General features: G+C 45.2%; 1 protein-coding gene across 1 annotated transcript in view; it reads right to left on the bottom strand.

The window, feature by feature from the left end:
• The window catches only part of nolo (ADAMTS-like no long nerve cord), a 107,101-nt gene that overhangs the window by 53,931 nt on the left and 31,560 nt on the right, over positions 1–21,610 (bottom strand). Inside the window, exons 3-4 of the mRNA XM_017905639.1 lie at positions 20,712–20,746; positions 16,244–16,349 (exon numbers count right to left, since the gene is read on the bottom strand). Coding sequence (XP_017761128.1) covers positions 16,244–16,349; positions 20,712–20,746 — 141 coding nt within the window. The remainder of the gene's footprint in view (positions 1–16,243; positions 16,350–20,711; positions 20,747–21,610) is intronic.

The following is a 21,610-nucleotide window of genomic DNA, read 5'->3' as shown; positions in this document are numbered from 1 at the left end:
TTAACTCCGTAGTTACGATTATTTTGAAATTTCCCGTAATTCGGCCGGCGGTTAACTAGCGAGTAATTTCTAGCCTTCGATCCACTCTACTCGCAGGGTAAGCTTTCGTTCGCTCCAACAGATGCAACCATTTCGGTTCTACCTCAGGCCTGTTAGTAAGAACGGTTCTTCATACGCTTTATTTCAGAATGCCCGTTACTTAACGTTAGAAATGGAATCCAATTTGTATTAACACTTTGACTGATATATGACCACGTTGGTCATATATGATAATATATATTATCATATATATTATATATGTAGAGATAGGGTGGTGTTAAATAATATAATTACTATTTATTAACCATAAAATATAATATACAATGTACGGTGACGGTAAAGACTACGAATATAATCTATCAACTAAACTCTTACAACTACAACGACACAATTATACCTAACAACACGAATACAACTAACAACACCTTTTTCACAACTCTCTGCTGCGAACTCTAATATACTACACGTACTACGACAGACTACATACTACCTACTCACGCCCTTGCACCCCTATTTAAAACCATACATTTTATCCTCTTTCATACCTATTCTCTCTCCCAATCACACTTTCCCACGCACTCCTTGCCATCTTACCCTCAGCGGGCCACGTAGCCCAAACACTCAAACGCATTCCTAAAGACACTCTTCGCTTTCATCCGATACATTCATAAACATCCCGTCCACACGATCCTAGCGCACGGTCATTCGTCCTTTCGCACGCACTCTAGATAACATGCTCATCCTGCGATACCACATATAGCTATTCTCCTGTGACGTCACGGTGGTCATTGGTGACCAGAGCGCTTAAACTACTAGGAAAACTACAATTCTCAAAATTGAATGAAAATTGACAGTTAGTGCATTTTGAATATAATCATTGATTAGAAGATACTTTGAAATAAAAAGTATTCCATTGAACAATTACAAATTTTTATTAGAACATCAATCAAAAAGATATTAGAATAAATCTTGCATTTAGCGGGGTATTCATGTGGCGCCCTGAGCGAAAAGCATGATGGTCATTGATCGGCCTGATAGTCAAAGGGTTAATCGGATATCAAAATCTCTTTATGCTATTATTAACGCCTAAATTCGGTAATTATATCCAGATTTACGTTTCTTCCATCGGGTCTTCCTTACCCTCGCGAAAAATTAATATGAAATAATGAAAATTACATTATGCGTAATTGTGATAATATTTGAACAAAAATCGGTACAATTTCAGCAATCGCGAAAATAAAATATCCGAAACGAGTCACTTTGATTCCCATAGCAGTTCTAGTGTTAAATATCGTTGAATCACGCGAGCAAAATGTGGCTTAACCCTTTGCACTCGAGAGGTGCAATGTTGTTTAACATTCAAAGTTCATAATCGATATTTAAATATCTAATTTATAGGATAATTTAATCTTAATAAATACAGTTTCATTCTTTGGCTTTACGTCCAAATCCCTAAATCACGTTTTACGATATCAATTCTTAAAAGAATCAAATTTTGTACTTCAATCGCCATTTGATTAAATTTCGAAGATCGATATTAATTAATAAGTCAAATTTAAAGTAATGTAACGGTGTGAGAAGTAACGAAGCCAAATAATTTTACGCGTTAATTATTATACAATTTCTTATTTACTGCTCAAAAAAATATCCTCAGTTTTATAGCAGAAAATTTTTGAACTCCTACTTTTCTTTAGCCAAAGAATCGTCGAGTGCAATGGATTAACTGTTCTGAGACTGGACCTTTAAGCCTGTATCACACCTTCGATACCGACATGACAGGTTCATTTTCTTCGATTTTAATTCGCCACCTAAGTCACGAACTAGTTCATACGAACGACCCCTAGTTCACGACCCAACTCTTTCCATTTTCGAAACGAAGCGAGGCTGGCCCTCATTTTCCCAGTAATAAAGAAAGTCGATTTTACCCGGTTCGCTCGGAAGCTTCGTAAAAATTCCATTTATACGCCGCGACGGGCCACTCGGGGAACCGCTTTAACTTCTCTCTAAAATTCGTACTGCAAATTTCCCACTACTAATTACGAGTTACACGCAATGTTCCGCGGCAATCTTTGATACCGAAAAATCTCTGCCTTTCTCTGTCTCGTCCTTTCCTCTCGCTGGATTTATCAATGCGAACGAACCTAATCGCTCGCGTAATTGTACCCTTACATATAGAATTCCGAGGTCCAAGAGAACGAAAAATTGTAAGAGTAGGCGAGCTTCGGTTACCAATATGGCGGCGTGAGTGACGAGCACGTAGCAGCGATAACCGGAGTCTCAAAATCGGATTCATAAAGGAGGCCCACTGTTAAAAGGACACCTCGAGAGAGCGACATGTGGTAGGAAAGAAAGAATATTCTATCCAATTCCTAAATCGAATGTTTACATAAACATTCGATAAAAATTAGGGGTTTAGGCGAACCGTGTCACGTACCCTCTTGACACCCTCTCAGTAGTCGGGTACAGCTGCAGATGTGTCTTACAAGAAGGGTGCAAGTCCTTCGGGTCATTAATTTAGTTGAAACTTTGCAGGTTCGTAGATTTAGTAAGAAAATATACCATTATAAAGACAACTACTCATTAGTTTTCGAGATACTCATGATCCGAGTTTTATTATTGCCTTAATTACAGATTTGTTGCGAATATTTATCAAGTGTCATTGTGGCAATTTTAGGATATCGCCATTAAGTCACAATTCCATTTGACAATTATCGATAACTATTCGGAAGAAATCTCTAAGTAGTTAACCACCTGCGCTGGAAAGACGTGCCACACACGTTGTAATGCTTTTATCGCAGAATCGCTAACAACGTGGTATATACGTCGTCAGGCAATTGTCACAGAAACATTGGGCCGTTCTGACACACGTGTCTGTGAGTTTATTGGTAGCGCAAGTGGTTAAGAATAATAAAGCTTTAATCATAAATATCTTAAAAACTATCGAGTAGTTGCCCTTATAATGATATATTTTCTTCAACTGGATGATTAAATCTACAAACCTACAAAGTTTCAACTAAATCTGAGATCCTAGGGACTTGCACTCTGCTTGCGAGTAAAGTCCCCAGGGATTGGCACTAGATTTTCCGTTCGGGCCCGGTCGGTCATCAGGGACCGGCCCAAATTAGGACCAAAAGGTGCTAACTTTTGGTGTTAAAGTTTTCGCCATCTTTGGATCCAACGTTTGGGAATTCCTGTTATAACAATTGATACAGTATCTCCGAGTTTTATGAATACTTCGCTCGCCGTCGGCCGAGTTTGGGCCTGAACGGAACGGTAAGCAAAACGGACTGGGCACTTAACGTGTTAACCCAGCCCTCTCTTCTCCCCCCTTTACAAAATCGCCACGAATCTTTATAAACTCGCTATTCGTTGGACAACGAAGAAGCAATCATCGTATCGATGGAGAAAATTCAAAATGGAAGCCACCCGGACCGCGATGTCTCTTCCCATCCATTTTGGGCCCCGTATTCTCTCGACGTTTTCGCATCACACGCCACGTTTCACAGAGACTTTTGCTGGAATATGGAATTTCTTCTTTCGAGTAATTGTACAGCAACGTCTCGTGCGAGCTTCTTACAATTTCCACCGCCTGGCGAATTTCCGTTCTTTTCCCCCGCGAGCAAAATAGAGGGGAACCACAGCCGTGAAATACACACTAGCCCATTACCAGTGTTAACAGAGTACAGCTGGGAGCCGGAGACAGAGGGAAAGCAGAGGGCTGGAAATCTGAATTCACCGCACGTCTCTCCGTTTCGTTATGCTAATGATGTTGTGGCCCTTTTTCTTCCCACTCGTTTCATCCCCCGTGATTCTTTCAGCTATTCGGCCCTTCCTGTCCGCGCACACCCGCGCCTCTTCTCCCACCCACGCGTTTCCGCGTCTGGGTGCGAATAATTTATCGTAAAAGCAGAGATTGCGTGGGTTCTAGGCCGAATATTAATCGGCAAAAATGCGGTCAGCTCTGTCCACTCTCCCACCTCTCTCCTTTCTCCCCTAGCTCTGTTTCAGCCTCTCGTTCGACGACCACGCGTTCCCTGATTCCCGATGCTCGCGCGATTCGATCGTTCCCGAATTGTTTATAGGATTGTCTCGCGCAGCGAGTGCCAGAGAGTTCCTTAAAACGTGAAATACCGTGACCGTATTTGCAAGGTAATAGAGTCGGGGTCGAAGTCGTTATTTCCGCGGCCGAGAGCAGGTGGTGTGGTATTAAATTCTCGATTTTATCGAGTGTTTCTTTTTCATAATTTTCGATAATAACGTTGGAAAAAGGGGGGAGAAAAGACGGGGGAGGACAGAGACGGAGATGAAGCGGGATTTCGAGTGGTCGAGGACCGATTCCTCTTTTTCGAGCTCCATTCCCGAATCCTCGCCATCCACGGAGGAAGCTGCCGCGAACAGCTTCGATACAAACGGAACGATAATTTCTGCAGCCGGTAATTATGTCGACAACTCGGAAACGGAAGGAATGCATTACACGCGAGTTAAATGTACTTCACGTGGCGGGGATGTTCTATTATTTATAATTGCGTCGCTGCAACGGAGACCGAGCGTTCCTCTCGCGTCGAATACGTCACGAATACCTCGGCGAAGTTGCAATTGCACCGGTCGAAAGTTGAAAACGTGCAAACGTTCGCGTAGAAAATTGCCTATGCGATGATCTAACGTCACCCACGCGATCTTTCTTTCTTCCCCGATTCGTAACCATACGATCTATACCATACCATTTTCTTTCGCGATACGGGTTGTTATACTAACTGCAAACGTATCGATCATGGCGACGAATTGCTAATTAGCAGGCATATGAAACGCCACGCGGTAATTATGTCAGGACCGCAGCGCTGTCGCGAGCAATTCGCGGGCTACAAACGCGGTTGTCAGCAATATGAGCACTTTTGCGATCGGAATTGCGATCTCTGTTCACCAGGATGCGTCGTGTTAAAAGCTCCATTCGCGGCAGTTTACAACTGCCGGTGAACGGTCCGTGAGTTGCAATGCGAACTCGATACAGCGGTTTATTCGCGGACGAGGTATGGACCCGACGTGACGAAATGGCACGGCCCTCCATAAAGTCCCAATTATCCTGTAATTATCCCCATAAAACTTACCACGCCCTTTTTCCATCAATTCCGCCCGGCCCGCCGGCCGCGATTCGGCCGGAAACCGTGCATGCCCGTGTCGCGAATCGAATTACGCATTTACGCGACAACGTTTCATCGAAAATATCATTCCCATCGAATCTTGAATAATCCATACCCTCGCAAACATCGTTCTATTCACTCGCGAAATTAAGAATTCATTCGGGATCAAAATTCGATCGATCGCGCATATGCCGATGCCGCCACTGTGCACACGACTAACGTAATTTGCATTCGGGATACATATACGTATATACCCGGCGTGAATAGCAAGCAAATCGAGAATCGGACCACGAAGTTATCCGCGTTCCTTTTACACGGGAACAGGCGAACCGCCGCGCCGGATGTCCGCGAATGATTTACCGGCTGTCGATCCCGCCGAGCACGATCCGATCTATATTTTTTAAGTACCCCTCTTCGGGGATAAAGATTCGCCTTTTATCGCGCCACGTGCACTGCGAGCCAAATGTTTAGGGCAGACCTCGTTGCCCCGGAAACCCTCTTCTCTTTATCTCCGCGAGGTGTCCCGGTGAATCTTCGCGTAGATCCTCCAGGATTTCGTATTCGATGTAGAGCTTCGCGAGGTTAGGTGGGTTATATCAAGGTTATTATTAAGATTATATTAACGTTGTATTAACACTTTGCATGCGGGCACGGGTTTCCAAGTTTTCGAACGTGTAGCGGGCAAATCCAGCTTTTTCGCGTACCAGTCAATTTGATAATTTACGAAATCGCGCAAATCCATTTTCAAAATGGGTAAAATGCAATAAAATGAAACACAAGTGAAAAGTGATAAAATTAAAAAATAGGATAAAGTAAAGCGCAAGTTCCTTCAAAGTCACAGAATGCAGTTCATTGCAGTCTATCATGCAACTGAGATTACAGTCTCCCGTTTTCAAAATTTGTTCTTTTTCGGACTGTGATCACAGTCTCCTGCCTGCATTGTGTTAACACGTTTGCTATGAGTGTCGAATATTCGCGATACAGAATGCAGTTCATTGCAGTCTATCATGCAACTGAGATTACAGTCTCCCGTTTTCAAAATTTTTTCTTTTTCGGACTGTGACTAGAGTCTTCCCCGCCTGCAGAATATTCGCAACGAACCAACTTCCGTTCACACTTGTGTCTAGCTCGGCGCCCTACTCGCGCCGATTTTTGCGTTTTCAGGTTTAAAATTAGATACATCGTAAGATAACACAATTACTGCTTTCGTACAACTCGATTCGTGCGTAGCAAATAATAAAATCCACGAATTACCTGATTTAAAATTAAAATTAAATCCGTCATAGTTCAGAGGTTGGATTTTTCTCTTCCTACCAGCTTCCTGTGTTTCGTAATTCTAATATTTGATAAAACGCGGGAAATAAAATTCGGTATAGCGATAATAATTTCAAACGCGTTACTTTGGATTATAGAAGAAAAATTCCGGTACAGCGCCATTTTGTATAACACGAATTTCTAAGTACAACACGGTACACACGGTAAACCGCGTTGTGTAAGGACCTAGTGTATATTTTCGTAGAATATAAATCGCGTAGAACGATGGTTTCCGGTGTTAGTAATCGCAGTGCGAAACATCCAGGATTTCTCGGCGCGACTTTCCCCTAAACCGATTCGATTTTCCAGGAACACGGTTCACCGGAGGGTTTCAGTCGCGGCATTGTCTCCGCATTCTTTTCGAGCAGCGTGGATGAAAGAAGATAAAGATAATGGGCGAAAGACGCTTCGAGTGAGGCGAGAATAAAGAATTTGGAGCAATTTGCGGCCGGACCGTGAAAGGCTGGAAAATGGAGGGCACTTTGTATTCTTCCACCCTGACTCGCGCCACCTTTCGTGTTTCTTCGGACTCCGGGGAAAGCGGACCCGCTCCTTATCGCGATTTTTCTTCCAAAAATCGATCCCAAATCCGCCCCGTCGAATCGGCGGAATTTAATTCGCGTCGGGTTTCCGCTCCGTCGAAGTATCTTTCGTCTCCGCTCGGGCGGAGATCGCGACGCGGAAACGTTAATAAACGAGGGGAATGGAACGGAATAAAAATTCCATCGGGATGTTTCCTTGGCCGATTATCGCGCGGCGCATTTCCAGCGAAAACGAAGGTATCGCGCAGATAATCCCGGCGTTTCCTTTCCCCCGTCCTTTGTCTCTGCTTTCTCTCCGTTTTCCTTTTCCCCCCGTTCTCGTCTCTTTTTCCTTTAATACGCATGGATCTGGATATTGGAATTTAAAAATTCACTCTCGCCGTTATGCCGTGGCGCGGATTTAATATAACCAGCAGTCGGCCCGCACTCGAGCACAAAGAACGAAATTGATACGGAAAGTGCGGGAATTATTTAACGTCCCCGTATCTGAATGCATATAAGTTTTTTGTCCGCCGCGAAAGGAGCACAGAGAGGAGAGACAGAGAGAGCGAAAAAAAGCACCAGGCCTGTCGCACTCCATTTAACCGCCTTCGGAATTTCAAAGAATTCACCACTCCCCTACAAAAGCTTTATGATTTTGCACGGGGCGTCGTTTGAATATCCTAGTTTAAAGCTGGATGCATGGTAATGGCTAGTTCGACGTAGACCCACCTCTTGCACCGATTTTCCTCGATCCCCTTCGATTTTCCAAAATTTAAGAAATTGGTTACGTCGAAGCTCAGAGATAAAAGAAAGAGAACCGTTCGATAGACATCGAGTAATCGAATGAAAATTAAATTAAACGCGATCTCGGTATTCCACGGTGTCTTCGCGGGTAAACTCGCATGAACGAATGGCACGGAGAAATTATGTAATTCGAGGTAAGATGGAAAGGATATGCAGAACGAGAATTAGAACCACGCGAATGGGGCAGATGGAGAAATAAAAGAGAGAAGCAGAGGGGATGTGCGAATATCGGGGTCTATTCGGTTGCACCGATTCTCCTCGGTCCCCTTCGATTTTCCAAAATTTAAGATACTGGTTACGTCCAAGCTCCCAATTACACGACAGGTAATAGATAAGCGGGATACGAAGCGTTTAAGCGATTTTATCCGCTATTAACCTTCTATGGATCGAATACATATTTTTCTTGACTATAAGGATTGTATGTAACATAAAATCAACAAATATCAACCAATAAATTCAGGAGTTTTGACAATTTTATTATAACGAATTCATATTGGAAGTTTGAATTAACAAATTCAACCAATAAATTCAGGAGTTTTGACAATTTTATTATAACGAATTCATATTGAAAGTTTGAATCAACAACGTTTGTGCTATTGTGCCAAGATAATGTGTAATTTTCCACGCCATCTTGTGGAAGAAAGGTGATAGGGGGCCATAGAGGACCTAACCTATCATGATCGAATAACCGGTAAATGAAAAAGAATTAGAATTTTTAAAAATGGACTCACGGGAGGTATTGTAAAAATAATTATAAATATATCGAAAGAAAAATCGCGAACTGGAGTGATCAAGACGATAACGTCGAATGCAGTATTTAATAAAATATCCATACATTAGCATGTAACTTGAAAGTTACACGGGCTCATAGAGGGTTAATTTAGAGACGAAAAGACGAGGATCAGTCGATAGACATCGCTTAATCGAATGAAAATTAAATTAAACGCGATATCGATATTCCACGATGTCCTCGCGGATAAACTCGCATGAACGAATGGCACAGAGAAATTATGTAATTCGCGGTAAGATGGAAAGGGAAAAAATGGAAAGGATAGGGGGAACGAGAATTAGAACGACGCGAATAGGGTAGATGGGGAAATAAAAGGCAGAAGCAGAGGGGCAGGCGCGAATAGCGGGGTCCTATTCGGTAGTCCGCGAGCGTAAATCTCTTCTGGCTGGATTTTAACGTGAAATTTATCGTACAGCTGGTAAATTATTGTCCGTCACGGTACCACGGAGGAACCTGCATCTCCGTTAGGCAAAGGGGCTGGAGATCGGACATGCACGCTATTAATATTTCGCGAGGCTAACGTGTCTTCGATTACTTTATAAATACCCTGGGAGGATATATCGATCCACCTGTAGATGTTTGTATATCTGTACGCGCGGCTGGAGCGCAACGTACCAGGAGGTTTTCATAAATTTTCCAATTTCGCGGTCGCCGGTCCACGTAATCCGTCCTTTCGGTATAATCCTTCCCTTGGTTTTGTATTAACCGCGGTTGGATACCGCTCGGCGAGCCAAATTTGCATTCGAGGACTGATGAGTCCGCTGAAACGTATCGTTGCACGGGATCACCAGCCATGCGTTAATATTTTTTAGTCCTTCCTCGGAGCTTCCTATATTCCCTTCACCAACGTCCACCAACACTCCGGAGGCCTCTACCATTCACCGTCTTCGTCTTCCACCACCCTGGTTTTTCCATTTTTCCGTTTGTTTTATTTTTCGCTAACGAGCCCCGTAAATCTTTCGATCTCCGGCTCCACGATAAACCCCGCGTAATCTCGCGTTTTATTTTCCACCTCGGCGATAAATTTATTTCCTTATCGCTTTGATCTCGAGCTTAACCCGCGCTCCAATATTTCCAGATTTCCTTCCTCCAGATTTCCTTCGCCCGTTCCTCGTCGTTGCCCGATAAAGGTTCACGCGATCCGCTTCCATCTCCGTCGCCGATGTTACGATCACCGACCCCCGATCCGTTCACGATCGCCCCCCCGCGCATCCGCGATATTTCCAAACGAGACGCGTTTTCGGCGCCAGCACGCGCGCGTTTCGAAAAACGACGCGATTATAAGCGGAAAAATAAATTCGTCCCGGACGGATCGCAGCGGCGCAACAGCGCGTTGCGTAACGATGCACAAACTGCAGCGAGTGCAGTCCGGCCGAATTGCGCGCCGCTGGGGGCGGAGGGACGTGTCAATTACGCTTAATTCGATCCAGCCGACAATCGTGCCTTATTTCACTGCAGGCAAATCGACCAGCGCGATATTGTTTGACGTCGTTGTCGCGTTGACCCGGGAAAACCGGACTATTTGCGCGATGCGAACGATATTTCGCCCCGGCAGAATGTTGCTAAATTCTTTATTGTTCCGCCGCGGAATTCCCCGCGCGACAAGAGAATTAACGAACGCCGAATATTCGCTCGTTTAAAGTCGTTTGTTAAATCGAGACACTTTTACGAGGCCGGGGCCCGCGTTATAAAATAAAAATTCCCGAGCTTACGAACTTCCGAAAGAGACCGCGAAAATGCAATCCGAGTGAGAGATTTACGATTAACGGGGAAACCCGAGCAACGGCTTAATCGAGTCGAACGTTCTCCTCCTTCGTCGCCGGTCCTCCAACGATATTCACCCTCGTCGGCGTTCACCCTCTCCGACAGCGTCGTAAAAAAATACAACCACCGTTGATCCGCGATGTATCGATAAAAATCTACGCGGTATCCGCGTGTTTCGATCCCCGACGTCGTCGTCGGATTTGTCGCCCTGGCTGGAGCTCGTTCATACTTTGACGAGTATGTGCTCGTCGATCTGCGTGGGCCGATAGGGTGGACCAGATTGGATGCGACATCATAAAAAGCTCAGTAGGGAAGCAGCACTTACGAGCACGGGAAAATTGTCCATCAGGCCGAATGAGAGATGTCGCTGGGAATCCGTGTCATTTCGCCGCACGAAAAACGTGACGAAACTCTTAAACGGTCTAACGTCGATGGCGGTATGAAACGAATAGTCGGCAGGACGACCGATCTACACCCGGCGAGCCGAAAAAGTTCAGCCGGGACGTCGAGCATTTCGATGCGTCGCCGATCGCGGCTGATGAATCGGCCAACTTGCGAGCACGTAATTTTTCGATGGGATTCGATGGTTTCTGCATCCTCTGCGACCGTGATTTTCGCCCATTTCGTATGCTTTATGCGCGCCGATGGTTTATACGGATGAAAGGATAAGAGCGTTGGTCTCGTTGCGGCGATAAGGACAGCAGGGGTGGTTAGGGGTGAAACGGTACGCGAGGATACGCTTCGATCGCGGAGCAATTTTCGAGTCACAGTTTTTCACGGTAAATAACGTCCGACTAGGTGTTTGCCCAGTCGGTGTAAAGGCAGCCAGGATCTAATTTAAACTGCAATCAAGGTTGCGACGAAGTAAATGAATTTGTAAGACAGACTCGGCACGCGCTAGCAAACGGTTAATTTCGAGAACTCGTTAAGGCCCCGTGTTGCGGCCTCAGGATCGAACGTCCCTAGTTCAGTGGAGAACTGTTTATTGCCAGCGTCCCTTGATTCGCGTACATCGGCATCACCTAGTCACCACTTGGGTGAACCTTGGTAAGGGTCAATATATCACCCTGAAGACAATGGGCATAAGGACTCAAATTACTTAGCATCCACTAATCCACCATCCATAGAAAGACGTCGAAGCTATCACACACTTCCAATATTATTCACAATCAATAGGAAGACATACACCCACGCAATAATTTTATCTTATCTCTAATCAGAACAATAATCTTCTAAAAATCCCACGAAGACAAGACAAGCATCACAACCAGACCATCAATCAGACAGTAACGCATCAAAACTCTTTAGTTCCACCATAACCAAGTTTAGCTCTATTAACACTTTGCATACGGGCACGGTTTTCAAAGTTTTTGAACGTGCAGCGTCAATTTGATAATTTACGAATGTTATTGATGCGACGGAACTTAATTTTGTAAATAAAAGATTGGCTAATTAATTACATATAATTTTATTCGTGACTTTTGTAAAAATAAAAAGTCCATTTTACTGATAATTAGTATCTAATTATTGCATGGTAACGTTCAAAGCAATCTCCTTTATGCAGAGCTACCTTACAAAAGCTTCAGACGTATCGGGGTAAAATGGGTAAAATGCAATAAAATAAAACACAAGTGAAAACTGATAAAATTAAAAAATAGGATATAATAAAGCGCAAGTTTCTTCAAAGTCACAAAATGCAGTTCATTGCAGTCTATCACGCAACTGAGGTTACAGTCTCTCGCTTTCAACGTTTGTTATTTTTCGGACTGTGATCATAGTTTTCTGCTTGCAGTGTGTTAATTTAGAGTAGGCCGCATCCCAGCAACATTGTCGTATCCGCGTAAACGGGCCTTACAACCCCATGAAACTCCCACCGTGCGAGTTGCAACATCCGGTGCTCTCGTTCGCAGGAAATCAAAACGCTTCTTCTTTCGCGTCGTTCCTCTTCGTACTTGGATCTCCTTCTTCGTTTTCCACGATTTATCTTGCTCCTCTGTTATCTCGCTCTCTTTTTTAAACGCTCACGCCACACGGCTCCGAAACGACTGGAAACAACGTTGCTACCAAAAGCAGCCCCGACACAAAGATTCGCCGTGCTTGGAGATCCGATCGAGCAGCGATTCCCTCAAATTAATCCCGGCATCGCCGGTTTCGCTACACTTCCCGCTTCTCCCTCGAGGCAAATTTCACGCTCGCTCGAATTCCTCCTGCCGAGTTTTCTCTCTCAGGGCTTTGCGAGCTTCTGTTCGACTTATTTCTCTCGTCGGGCTCTCTATTCCCGGGGAACGTAATGGACAGCGCGTTTACAGGTCTCGGTTAGGTCGAGCGTGTGAAAGAGAATCGTTCGTTGCAACAAAGCCCCAATAAAGCCGGTTTCGGGCCGGTTAAATGAAAGAGATATTACGCGTTACGTATGCGGCGGCCGTAGCCGCTGAAAAAGGGTGGCAAGATCGACGTAGCCTTTGTGAAGGGTACCTATCGATAGCTTTGTTGGCGGTGCATTTACGAACGTCGAGTGCAGGTAGCCTCTATCCTTGCAGGAATAGAGGCGTCGCGGCGCCGACCCCTGGGCGAAATGTCACGTCGGTCGCACGGCGACGACGGCGACGACTACCAACGCGGCTTCTCGCCTGGGACCGAAAAGGGAGAGACCGTTTCGCGAAAATTCCAGATGCAATTTTATGCCACGACGACGCGAGACCCATACGTGAAACGGAGGCCGAGATTGCTCTCGAGATCGAGTCGGATGATTCGGAACGCGTTTAACGCGTCAACCTGCCCGAATCTCACCGATCACGCTCGATGCCAGCCGGTTTGTTCCACGGGGAAAATTCGATTCGGTGACAATCTCGGCCTTCCTTTCCTTAAGACGTCCCCCTTTGTCGGCGACCTTCCACCCCGGCTGGTCGAGATCGTGGAAAAATAGCCGCGAACGCCCTCCTCGTCCAATTTAAACTCTTCCGACAATTTTTCCTACTCGTCCCTCGAATTTCCTTTACCCTTTTTTCCTCTCCCTTTCTTCCAATCGCGGTTGCTAATGGCTCGAGTTTTCCTCCGGCAGATATCAATCGGCGGAGCAGGGAACAAGTACTTCAACCCTTGCCTAACGACCCGATGTAATACCTCCGAGTGGTGAATTTTTATGCTTAAAGACACTCGATGCCCGAGCTGCCGCGTAATTTAAAGAAACAAATCGTCGTGGAAATACACAGACGCTCGGAATATCGGGTCGTGACGCGCATCGGGAGTGACCGATTACCCGTCAAACCGCGGTAATTACCATCGCGCGGTATTCCGCGAGCAGAGGCGCTTTGTTACGTGCCGCAATATTCATGAAGCCGTCGTTACGAAACGCGAACGATCCGCTCGCGAATAGCGTCAGTTTCTTCCTTCGGTCTCCGATAAAACGAGAAATTCCCTGTCCGCGTGGTATTTATTCCGAAACGATCTACCCCCGAACGAATTAAACGAGTTTCTCCACTCTCGAACCGTTTTCCTACAGGCCTCGACGATGCCACGAGGTATTCCACGAGGTATACACGCGCGATCACGCGAGAACAGCGCGCGAGATTCACCCTTGGAAAGATAGCAACGGGAGAAGGAAGAACGGGGTGGAGATCCGCGAGGTAAAAAATTAATCAGAAGTATCGAGCATTCCAGGCGGACGGGACGTTACGTAGAGGGCGAAAATATCGGGGGGACAAAAAGCGGATACTTTTACAAGCTTTACAAAGGGTAGAGCAAGGGGTGGAGAGAGGCATCGATTTTCAGCCTTGAATTTACGATCCGCAACGGCGCAACTTTTCTGCGGTTCGTTCGTCACCCACCCTTTCACCCTTCCGGCCCCCCTGCCTTTTCTCTATTTCCCTTTTTCTCTCCTCGGAAAAGCCCGTTGTCCGGCGCGGACACGCGAAGCGCGGCAGGGTGGAACGCGCGCGATCAAGACAATACGCGACCCTTCGGCTGTCGAAGGAAAGAGACGCGGCGAGGTGCAGGGGGAGGGAGAGGGGTAGGTGGAAGAAAGGAAGAAAGATAGGGAAAAAATGGCCCGAGTAAATTCGAGGGAATATCGAGTTGGCAGATATCAATGGGAAGGACGGCCACGTGTGTCCGTGGACGGGGTCGAAACTCGGCCCAGATTCGGAATGTAGGTCGGGTCAGCTGCATCCGTGCATCCCCCGGGGTATGGCCGGGTGCTGCGGAGCGCGCACGTATTCGATGCACTTGCAGGCTCGGGACACGGTCATACGTGACAGCCGCAGCTGACCGTCACGCGTCGAATTTGAATTGATAATTCGGCGTAATTTCTCACCGACCCTGTTTTCATAAGGCCGTAATAACGGGGCGAGCGATTAATTACGCAGCCGTGGCCCCAAGTCGCGACGTATGAGCCGCTTGTCCGCCGTTTGACAATGATGGGTCGGCCGCTGCGACTTTCGCGAGCGGTACGCGGCCGGAAGCGCGCGTACTCGTGCTGGTGACAACGCCGGAAATTGTTCGCCGTGCGGATCGGGAATGTCGCGACTGGTCAAAGAGATTCCAGTCTCGTTTGTTCCTCGATGGGTAATCTTGGCGGAGTTCCGCGAGCGAGAAACTTGGACAATCGGGCTCGATTTTCCTCGTCGCGAGTCTCGAAGCCCGTCGAGATTACCTTTGTTACACCGTCGTTGGGTAACTCCAGAGTCCCGGTGGATCAATTTCTTCGACGTTTTAATAAACCAGTCGTTCCGACCCTCTCGGCGTGCATTCGCGTGCTAGCGTTCCTATCGCGTGTTCGAGACAGGGCGACGATGCGTTTCGCGCGCGGAATAAAGGGTTCGTCGCGTAATCGGCGAATTGGCGGCGGTTTATCGAAAGTTTGCGGAAAGGGTGGAGCAAGACACGGTTGGCGAGGCAAATGCCGTTTTCCAGTGCCTACGTAAACGGCAGCGGGGCCGGGGGGCGAGAGAAGAGGGTCGAAGGGAATCGAGGGCGGCGTATCGCGGCGGAATACTGCGAGGCAGCTTCAAAAGTTGCCAGTTAAACGACGGAGTTAACTTCGTTTCGTTGTTTGCGCGAACCGCAAATTTCCTCCAGTTACTCAGACCCGGAGCCCGGTGCCGTTATAATCACGCGGATGTACGTGTTACTGGGGCTCGAACAGCAGACAGAGAGGAGGGCCACCCGCTCGTCCTCGTTTGTCCCGCTTCTACTCGCGTGACAACTTGCTCTCGCCTTGCGTTTCATTCGCGATAAAGGACAGAGGGGAAACACTCTGCAACCGCTCCACCAACGGGTCGGGCTTCTATCTCTGCGAGCTGTTTCCTACACGTTCGGCTCTCCGTCTCGCAGCGGCAAGTCGCTTGAATAGAATTATATCGATAAGGGAGCCGCTTTCGGCTGAATAATCGAATTTAGGCTAGTAGACACCGAGTTCGACGGATACTCTTATCTCTCGCCTAACTCCCGCTTATTTTTTCGTCCACCGTTTAATCCGTCGTTTGATCTCTGATCGATGCTCGGGGTTTTCGGATACCGTGACAGGATCAGGGAAGTAGGTCGTGTCTTGTGCACTTGTGCCTTTACGGTTCCGATGACGCGGTGATCTAACGCATCGTTGATAGAAATTTTCAGATATATTCGAGATTTAATCGATCCCAGGCGACGGTTCGTTTCGGTGTCATCGGTAAAGGTTTCACGGTTTCGAAATAGGAGGAAGAGGTTAGGAAATTTATCGCGATTGATCGAGCTTCGCTCGTCGCCTGGGATTTCGAACGGGGCCGAAGAAACAGCGAAGCGATAGCGGAATTGTTCAGAGGCGATGAAGATCCGGATGTTTCTCCGCGCTTGCGAGGTAATTAAACACAGGCATTTACTCGATGGTGACTCACCTCCGGATTGCAGATCTTGTATTTCGTGCTCCACGATCTCCCTTTGTTTTTACTTTGTTTTCTCCTGCAACGCCGCTGCTGCCTGGAAATCCCACCGCCGCAGCTCCTGCGAAGTAGGGCGAGCATAATTAAAAAAAATAACGTACGAGGGGTTAACAAGGAGCGTGGGTGAAATTTCTGACACGGATGCCTTTCTTCCCCCTAGCCAGGAGCCCCGCGTTCGCGTGAACCGGCACGGATCGGGAGGAGCATGAACTGAACCTCGACCCAGCTGAAGATCTCGCGATAATGTAAAGCGTAATTTCGTTATTATGGCGCTTTTTTAAAAAAGGAACGTATTCAGCGCGAGGTATGCACTGCCGGCGTCTTCGTTGCCGTCTTCTCGCGGTGCAATTTCCACGGGCATGAAAGAACAGCGCGAAATTAGGACATGTAACCGGAAAATTCGAAGCACCGAGGAAAATCATACGGTTTCCTTGATCGCGAATGACTCGTTCCGAGAATTTAAGTGGCACTCGTGCCTCCGGTACACACGGGTCGCTAGCTCGCGGTCCTGACGTCGCTACTTAAAATTTGTTTCAAACATGGCCACGCTTTAAAGCATGAAAGCTCGGTACACGGAGAACACGTTGCACCGCGATAGTCGATTAAACGAAAAGATCTTTAATTTCGCGATAACGCAATTTTACGACCCGCTTTTCTTTCCTCCAATTTACTCGACGTTTAATACTAATTAACCGTTTGAGTGCGACGAAGTGCTATCTCGCTTCTCTCGTCTTGTGCTAAAAAATGCGTAGAAGCGCGATGGCGCTGCTGTTTGTTAACCACTTGCGATAGAAAAACGTGCCACGCACGTCGTGATGCTTTTGTTACCGGAACACCAGCGACGTGTTACACACGTCGTCAGGCGATTGTTGCAGAAAGAAAAATGACGTGCGTGGCACGACAACTGTTAATGAAATTCTTTACCCAGGCACAGTTTCTGCTTGCACTTCGTCGTGTAAAGTTATCAGTATTGACCCCGGACTGTAAAATGGAAAGTGATAGTGAAGCTGGTGATATTATTTTGCGCCCCGAAGTGATTTGCACTCGACTGTTCTGGCACATGCAACCGTGAATTTCTTTGCACCGAAAGTGGTTAATATAATTTTCGCATTAACACATTGCGTACTGGTGACGTGGTATCTCGTTTTCAGGTTTCTTCGACTGAATCGATGATTGAAGGAATTAAAAACAGATTTTCTTGTTACGTTACCAGGGTAACGAGGTCTAGGTATTCTTATTCTAATACCTTATGTGAATATAATACCAAATGCGAATTAAAAAAGTGCATATGTGCATCGTACAAAATGTTTCTGGATCGTCCAAAAAAGTGCGGATCCTGGAAGCAGAGTATCATACGCAATGTGTTAATTGAGGGCATTTGTATTTATATCAATTGCGGTTTTCATTAATATAATTCAATTGTAATTTAAATAAGATACTATAGTGGGTCACCGTTTGAATTGAATGATCGTTTTCATATGCTGTTCATTTTCAAACTCGTGGACCCTTACACACCCCAATCATCATTACACACCCCGATCTAATCCTCAATAAAGATTCGCAAGACCTCTAAAGATAGACAAATAATTGACTAGCATCCTTCTGAATCTTTACCTCCATCGAAAGACCCGAACCTCATATACTATTCCCTGCATCGAAGGATCGAGTCGATTTAATCCTTTGCACTCGGCGATCTTTTCATTACAGAAACATAGTAATTCGAAGACTTTCTGCCATAAAGTAGACGATATTTTCAAAACGGTAAATAAGAAGTGCAAATTAATTGTAAGACGTACAATTATTTTACATCCATATTCCACGTGTCGTTGGGCAATCTCAAATTCGAGATATTAACCCTTTGGACTCGAAGATTTCTTCGTTGCGAAGATGCAATTCGAAGCTCTTACATTTTTATAAGCTCACTGATACTCTTTATGCTAAAATTCAAAAAAGGAAATCGTGAATTTGAGTGAAAAACGAACGAATAGAATAATTTTATTTCGATGTTCGTAATATAATTATCATCATCCGTTATTTAAGTTATAGTATTAAAACAAACGGTGACTGATTGCGAGAGTCACCTCCCGAGTGCAAAGGGTTAATATATACGTTAACATATATGCAAAATAATTCTTCAGCACTCAAACAGTTAACGCTGAACACGTAAATAAGAAGTGCAAATTAATTGTAAGACGTACAATTATTTTACATCGATATTCCACGTGTCGTTGGGCAATCTCAAATTCGAGATATTAACCCTTTGGACTCGAAGATTTCTTCGTTGCGAAGATGCAATTCGAAGCTCTTACATTTTTATAAGCTCACTGATACTCTTTATGCTAAAATTCAAAAAAGGAAATCGTGAATTTGAGTGAAAAACGAACGAATAGAATAATTTTATTTCGATGTTCGTAATATAATTATCATAATCCGTTATTTAAGTTATAGTATTAAAACAAACGGTGACTGATTGCGAGAGTCACCTCCCGAGTGCAAAGGGTTAATATATATGTTAACAGATATGCAAAATAATTCTTCAGCACTCAAACAGTTAACGCTGAACACGTAAATAAGAAGTGCAAATTAATTGTAAGACGTACAATTATTTTACATCGATATTCCACGTGTCGTTGGGCAATCTCAAATTCGAGATATTAACCCCTTGGACTCGAAGATTTCTTCGTTGCGAAGATGCAATTCGAAGCTCTTCTTAGATTTTTATAAGCTCACTGATACTCTTTATGCTAAAATTCAAAAAAGGAAATCGTGAATTTGAGTGAAAAACGAACGAATAGAATAATTTTATTTCGATGTTCGTAATATAATTATCATCATCCGTTATTTAAGTTATAGTATTAAAACAAACGGTGATTGATTGCGAGAGTCACCTCTCGAGTGCAAAGGATTAATATATATGTTAATATATATGCAAGATAATTCTTCAGCACTCAAACAGTTAACGCTGAACACGATAAAGAAACGAATAACTATTATTCTTCTTTCGTTTCAACGAGTTTAGTATCAACCAGGTTCGATCAAACTGCATATTTAAAATTTACAGGTTACGTGGACCTAACTCGGTTTTATTTGCCGGTGCGCGGCGCGGATTTTTCGAAAGAGCAGCGAGTCGGAAGTGGACGCGTTCGGACGTTGACGGGGAGAAAGAGGTGGGAAAAAGGAAAAAATTTTTTTAATAATTGTATCGGGGTACGTGGACGAAGATTTAGAGGGCCGTGGCTGGCCGCGTCGAATGTACGGCACCGTACATCATACAATAAGCTTCTCCGGGAGGGCGAGTTCACCAGTGGTAAGCGTCATAAATTATTTGCTGGCGCAGTCTGGGCCGTTTCTGGTCGGCTGAAAAACGAGCTAGCCGGTCCGACGGCCGCCACCGGAACTCCACCGCTGTCGAAATGAGTTCCGCAACGGTTAACGTTCCAACAGCGTGTCGGCGCCGCGACGCGATACACGCTCCTTCGATCCGTCCCATCGCGAGATCGCGATCCCCGATTCGCTGCTGTCGCCACCGATTTTCAATTCGAATTTAAACGGAAATTCATCGCGAACGCTTCGTCGATCTTTTAATTCGCGGAAATCCTGATCCACTGGATCCGAAGATCGTACCGCATCGCAATTTTTCTAAGCTTCCATAACACCCCCGTCGTTTAATCCTTTGCGATCCAACCCGGGGCTCGACTACGCGTTTTAATTTAATTTATCTACCTCGCGATTAGTCCAAACGTACAATACCTTCGCGTACTTGCGCGTTCTAATTTAATTAAACGGACGTGAAAACGGCATTTCGACGTGTTCTCGCGGGACAAGGGGTTAATACGCTTTTAATTATTTACGCTAGGTATCTTGTAGGACAAATAGGAAAAATAATATGTAAATCTTCAGCGAAAAAAGACCTCGACATCCAGCCATGCGGGAATCACGCGATGAGTAACATACTGGTAAATAAGGAATATCGTAAACATGTAGGAATAATCGAGCCAGCCGCGTGATTTCGATTTTCAGAAATAGCGTGATCACGATGCAATTCCAACGACGACATTGGGATTTGTGATTTATATGCTGAGACGAAGAAACGTTCGATAAAGCGGTGACGTTATTAGGTCAGTGCAGACGTACATAGATAACCGGGGATCATGGTCACTCGCGAGAGAAGATGTGCAATAATCTGCACTCGTTGTAACCGTGATAACGCGAATTATCGTTCTTTATGTCATTCGGCTGGTTTCGTAACTGTCGATGAATCAGCGGCATGAGCAACGGAGACGATGACGTTCGCGAAGACGATGAGTTAGGCTTGTTTTGGCTGTCGCGAACGATAACGGAGAACGGTAATAATTCTGGGTATTTACGCGAGACACTTGGTTCGTATCACGCAATGTCGAAGAAAATCTGCGAATTAACTTACCTCGAACAGCTGGACCATTCGCCGCACGTGAGGTTCTGCAAGCAGAGAAGGAATTATCAGGTGATTAGGGTTGTTTGCAACGCGCGATAATGTTTATCATGCAAGGAAAAATTCCACGTTCGATTATTCGGCGCGACGAATTAATCGCAGGTCAAATCGCATTATTTCTCGGATTTTATTTTAGTTAATTATATCAGTTAACTAAATTAATACGAAATTATGGAATTTATACGATAATAATATCTTAACACGTTAAGTGCCCAGTCTGTTTTGCTTTCGTTCAGGCCTAGACTCGGCTGTCAAGTAGGCCTTCTACGGAAGGCGAAGTGTTCATAAAACTCGGAAATACTGTGCCAACTGCTATAACAGGGATTCCCAAGCGTTAGGTCCAAAGATGGTGAAGAATTTAACACTAAAAGTTAGCACCTTTTAGTTCTAGTCTGGGCTCGAATGGAAAGTTCCCTAGGGATCCCTAGGGACCGGCGTGGCACTTAACGCGTTAACCCTTTGCACTCGACGATTTTTTGGCTAAAGCAGAATAGGAGTTCAAAGATTTTCTGTTACAAAGCTGACGATATTTTTCTGAACAGTGAATAAGAAGTATGATAATTAACACGTAGATACCTTGCACACCGTTACATTATCTGAAATTTGACATATTAACCCTTTCGCTACGGCAAGATGGAAGATGGAAGCATTACACGCGTGCAGTCTTTAGCATTCGGGGCCAAGTCTCTCGAAAAAAAGAAAAAAATGAGAAAAGAAAAACCGACTATTGTAATAACACAATTCTTTGCGAAGAGAGCTAAGCACATATCTTAATTTTTGTGACCGTCACCCATCGTCGACTATAGTCACATCGTGACGTCTCGTAGTCGATGACTATAGTCGCCCTTAGT

The sequence above is a fragment of the Eufriesea mexicana genome, unplaced genomic scaffold, assembly GCF_001483705.2.
Source record: "Eufriesea mexicana isolate 0111107269 unplaced genomic scaffold, ASM148370v2 scaffold4231, whole genome shotgun sequence".
Taxonomy (NCBI): Eukaryota; Metazoa; Arthropoda; class Insecta; order Hymenoptera; family Apidae; genus Eufriesea; species Eufriesea mexicana.
The sequence above is the reverse complement of the archived record's forward strand: the minus strand, read 5'-3'. Positions and strand labels throughout refer to the sequence as shown.